This window comes from Ischnura elegans, chromosome 12 (assembly GCF_921293095.1).
Source record: "Ischnura elegans chromosome 12, ioIscEleg1.1, whole genome shotgun sequence".
Lineage (NCBI taxonomy): Eukaryota > Metazoa > Arthropoda > Insecta > Odonata > Coenagrionidae > Ischnura > Ischnura elegans.
The window spans coordinates 33264936-33270029 of record NC_060257.1 but is presented as its reverse complement, the minus strand read 5'-3'; the positions used below and the strand labels follow the sequence as shown (position 1 = coordinate 33270029).

The window sequence follows — 5094 nt, the reverse complement described above, 5'->3', positions numbered from 1 at the left end:
TTGTATAAAATTAAAATAAATAATTTTGTTAATATTAAACCGTCAATTTAAAATTCAGTTTGTATTTATTTCGGCCATTCCTCTTCAGCAAGTGGTTATTTCCTACTGTAGATGTTATAATTATAAATTTAGTTACAGGTATTCTTCAATTTAATTTCATTTCACGAACAACGTCGAAATTCACACTGAAGAATACCTATTTATTGATAACTAAAAGTAACAAAATATAAAATACAACATCTATGAAAGGTAATAACCACTTGCTGAAGAGAAATAATTACGAAAATAAAAAACTCCTATAACGCATTAATGCTACTCATATCTCCAGGGTTTTCTTCCGCGTCAGATTGTTGGTTGACAACAGTTTCGCTGGCTATCCTGCCAGCGTCTTCAGGTCGAAGGTGTCGGCTGTTGGTTTCTGCCTCGCTTATATACTGTAGGCTGGATGGGAGCTGCACTGTGATTGGCTGTCTGACTGGGTGCTTCTCTCTGGTTGGCTCTCTCTTTGATCACTCTTTTCCAGGCGCTGTGAAGGAAGTATCCATCATCTCTATTGAAATTCAAAGGTGTTTTTTGAATTTCTATTGCTTCCCTGATTTGTCTAGGGAAGTATCGGCACTCCTTAACTAATAGTTTCTTCTCGTCAAATTTAATGTCATGGCCGGGTTCCGACCATGCATGTTCGGCGATGGCAGAGAGTTGAAACTGCTTGTTCTTGGTCGCCCTCTGATGTTCTTTAATCCTCACATGCATGGAGCGGCAAGTTTCCCCTATGTAGGATTTTCCGCAGGAGCAGGGCACCTTGTATACCACCTCATGCAGTTCTTGAGGAATGATATCCTTGGGCCCGGGGAGGAAGTCTCTTATCTTGGTCACACAGTTATATCTGGTGACCACGTCGTGCTTTTTTAATATTCTGGCGATCCTCTCTGACGTTCCAGCAATGAAAGGGATGGTGACGTATAGCTTCCTTGACGATTCTTCTTCTCCAACGTCATCACTCTGGTTTTCAATGGTGGCCTTGCGTCGCTTTTCCTCCTCCTTCGTGGTCCTTTTAAGGACCAATTCTCTCCTATAGCCATTTCTCTGCAGTGCCGTAGTGAGGTGCTTTATCTCCGTGGAGAGGGAGATATCATCGGAGATATTATACGCTCTGTTAATTAATGTAGCCACTAGTGAGGCCTTCTGACTGGGATGATGGTGAGATGCTGCATTTAGGTATCGGTCGGTGTGCGTAAGCTTTCTGTAGACAGCATGGCCGAGTCTCCCGTTGTCTTTTTTGGTCACGAGTAAAGTGTTCCCGAGGAGGGGAGGTCTGAATTAACAACCCGGTAGTCCATTTAGTTAAATGATTTAATGTTCTTGCATCGTACGTAACACACAATCAACACGGTACCGTTACAACATGGCGCCAAAAAACCTCTCACGCTAGCGAGGTTACATAAATCTCAAAACTCTCGACCAGTGGTGACATCTACAAAACAATAGACACACACACACACACATTTAAATACACTTCATCCCTTCCCCAAGTTACATACAAAATTCCAATCCCTGATAACAATGGTTATTACATATGGCAGTTACAGTGACATTTTTGCAAATGTACAATTTAAAAATAATATAAAAATAATAGAAGTCCTACAATTCAGCAGGTTTCAACAATTTCCCGTCATCAGAGGCTATCCCCTCCTCTGCTGGCTCCAATACCTCCTTTGAACCTCTAGACTTCGTCTAGGTAGACTTCGTCTAGGTATCCCCTTAACCCTGCCATGATACAAAATAAAACAATATTAACATATAATATTTTACCACAGGTATGTACATCAGTGCAGCATAAGCTTCTTTTTTTTACAAATCCAGACGTTTGGGGGGAACCACTACTCTATTACTTCGCCGTAATTGCGCTTGGGGAACTGCAACCCTGTCACTTTGACGTGTGATGGCTGTAGACTCCGAGCCTTGTCTCTCACCCCTCCCTGGCTCTCTGCACTGGCTGTTTGGGTCATACTTTTTTGCTGACCACATGAAATCATCCCAGGCTCTATGATTTGCTTTATTTAATTCTATTTTAGGCTGAGTGTCACGCAATTTCCTCAATTGATCTAAGTGTACTAACCTTACCCCGTTTGGAAGTGTTACTTTGAAGGTCGCTTTGCTCATAACAGCCACTATTTGACCTTTAATATATTTAAATGCCCCTGGATTGGGATTCCTCACCAATACTTCTTCATGAAGTCTGAACTCTGGGATTGTTTGCCCCTTACAAACAGCTCTTGGAGTGCTTTTGGGGACTTGCTGCTTTTGCGGCCTAACTGGCTTCAGCAATGATAACGTGGTCCTTGGCTGATGCTTAAAAATTAGTGATGCTGGTGACACTGTCGTGACCGAACAAGGGGTATTTCTATAAGAAATTAGAAAATTTAGTAAGTGGTGCTCAATAACCGGCTTGCTTTGATTCACTAAATCACCCCTAAGATGTGAATTTAACATGTCTATGTACTGTTTAGCCAAATTCTCTTTTATGGTTCGAACACCTCGTTCTGCCAGTCCATTTGATTGAGGATGATATGGAGGACTTTTTGTTACTTTAATATTGTTTTGCTTGCAAAACAGGGTGAACTCGACTGACTGGAATGGGGGGCCATTGTCACTGACTATTTCCTGTGGTATGCCAAAAACTGCCATGAACTCCCTCAGTTTCAAAATTACCTTCTGGGCACTTGTTCCTTCCATCAACCAAGCTTCCATCCATTTTGAATAGCTATCAACCAAAACTAGAATATGGTGCCCTTGAAACGAGAGCAGGTCTAAATGTACCCTCTCCCATGGTTGCATTGTCTCAGACCAGGGTACTAAATACTTTTGCTGGGAAACTCTTGTCTGCGTGACTAAACATGTTTCACAATTTACTATGACATCTTCAATGTCCTTTTCTACACCCGGCCACCAGATTGTTTGCCTTGCAAGCAACTTCATTCTTACAATGCCAATGTGTTGCTCATGGAGCATCTGTAGTACCTTACCCCTAAGCACTCTAGGCACTACAACTCTATTACCCCAACACAAGCAACCCTCAGATACAGTTAGCTCATGTCTACGGACAAAGTAGGGTTTCAGCCCCTCTTCGCAACATTTTGGCCAGCCTGCTTGAGTGAAATGGATTACCTTTTGCAAGACTTTATCTGCTTTCGACTGAACTATGATGTCTTCATTGTTTAAAGGCCCCTCCATTTGAAAAATACATTCCTCATCACCAGTACTTTCCATTGGTAGAGGCAAACGTGATAACATATCTGCATTCTCCACATTTTTCCTATACACCACTTCATAATCATAGGAGGCTAATATCAGAGCCCATCTTTGCAACCTTGAGGCTGCCAATGTAGGGATACCTACTTTAGGCCCCAATATTCGTTTCAGGACTTGGGCATCAGTGACAATGGTGAACTGTTGACCATACAAAAATTTGTGGAACCTGCGCACCCCAAAGACAATAGCCAAAGCCTCCCTTTCAATTTGAGCATAGTTCTTTTCTGCCGGGGTCAGTGTTGCTGATGCACACCATATTGGCTTTTCTACCCCATCAATCACATGGCACAAAACAGCCCCCACTCCATATGGGGAGGCATCAGTGATTAAAACCAAAGGAAGTTGAGGTTGATAAAATGTCAGAACGTTGCTATTAAGCAACAACTCCTTGCTTCGGCAGAATGCTGATTCTTGCTCTTTGGACCACAAAAAGGGGGCATTCTTTTGAGTTAACTCATACAGGGGACTTAACAATGTTGATGACATAGGAATGAATTTACTATAGAAATTGAACATACCTAGGAATGACTTTAGCTGCTGAATATTTTCAGGAGAGGGGCACTCCATAATGGCCTTCATTTTCCCTTCTGCTGGTCTGATCCCAGACTCATCAATAAAATGACCTAAATACATGATACTCTGCTTAAAAAATTCACACTTTTCAGAGTTAACCCTTATACCATGTCCGTTCAAGCGATCTAAAACAAGACCTGCTCTTTCTTTACATTCATCAAAATTCCCCCCCACAATTACCAAATCGTCAACATAGCAATATACTCCCTCCAATCCCTGCAGGATTGAGTCCATCACCCCTTGAAAAATACTTGGAGCACTTGATACCCCGTAGGGAAGGCGATGGACTCTGTAGAGGCCAAACATGGTATTTACGGTGAGTGATTCTTTGGACTCTTCTGAGACCTCTAATTGCATAAAAGCCCGACTTAAATCCAGAGTCACAAATACCCTTCCACCCGACAAACCCGTCAGTATATCGTCCAATCTTGGTAAGGGGTATTTGTCTCTTTCAATCACAGTATTTACTGTGTTTTTATAATCAACACAAAGTCGAAGCTCCCCATTTTTCTTTGGCACAATCACAAGTGGACTTGCCCATTCAGAGTGCCTAATTGGTTCAAAGATACCAGCTTCCACCAATTTCCCTAGTTCCAATTTCACTTTATCTCTTATTTTAAAAGGCACGTCATAAGCTCTCCTAAAAATTGGAACACACCCTTCTTTCAACTTTATGTGGGCCTTAAAGGAACTTATTTTTGCTGTACGATCCCCATCAAACACTGAATGATACTTTGCCCGCAACAGTTCCTCCGACGTATTGACATGATTTATCTTTAACATGCCCCTCCAACTGGGCAACAACACGTCCAACCATGATCGTCCAAGAAGAGGAATCTTAATCTCAGACTCTACAACAAACAGTTTGAGTTTTTCTCTTTTAGAAGGAGACTCAACCCAGACCCATACCTACCCTGCAACCTTTAAATCCCGACCCGAGGCTGACTTCAAAGTTAAGGGACTGGGTTCGAGAGAAATCCTTGGGAAAAGACTCTTAAATTGGGTGATTGCCATAATGGAAACTGAAGCTCCACTATCAATTTCAAAATGGACATCAATACTTTCTACTCTAAGTGAACATTTACAAATGTCAGACCAAAGAACATGATTTTCCAAACCTCCTACTCCCGGTGCCGGAACCTGATGAACAAAATCATTTTCCTCCTTTCTCCAGTGAGTTGCACCTGGACCTCTATCCGTTGGCTGGGA

General features: G+C 42.0%; 1 protein-coding gene across 1 annotated transcript; it reads right to left on the bottom strand.

Moving 5' to 3' along the window:
- Positions 1 to 1448: 1448 nt before the first annotated feature.
- Positions 1449 to 4702, bottom strand: LOC124168658 (uncharacterized protein K02A2.6-like). The gene is made up of 4 exons (XM_046546921.1): positions 4619 to 4702; positions 3831 to 3951; positions 1974 to 3728; positions 1449 to 1474 (listed from the first exon to the last, which is right to left on the bottom strand). Exons 1-4 carry the CDS (start codon positions 4700 to 4702, stop codon positions 1449 to 1451), a joined length of 1986 nt encoding a protein of 661 aa, XP_046402877.1.
- Between the last annotated feature and the right edge of the window lie 392 nt (positions 4703 to 5094).

Bases quoted from the DNA above. Each gene is read 5' to 3' on its own strand.
- LOC124168658 (XM_046546921.1), bottom strand. From the start codon at position 4,702: ATGGTTGGACGTGTTGTTGCCCAGTTGGAGGGGCATGTTAAAGATAAA. The intron at 3,952-4,618 runs GTATCATTCAGT...TTTTTTAAGCAG, and splicing joins GAGGAACTGTTGCGGGCAAA to AGTATCATGTATTTAGGTCA. The intron at 1,475-1,973 runs GTGAGAGACAAG...ATTGTTTTGTAG, and splicing joins GTGCAGAGAGCCAGGGAGGG to ATGTCACCACTGGTCGAGAG.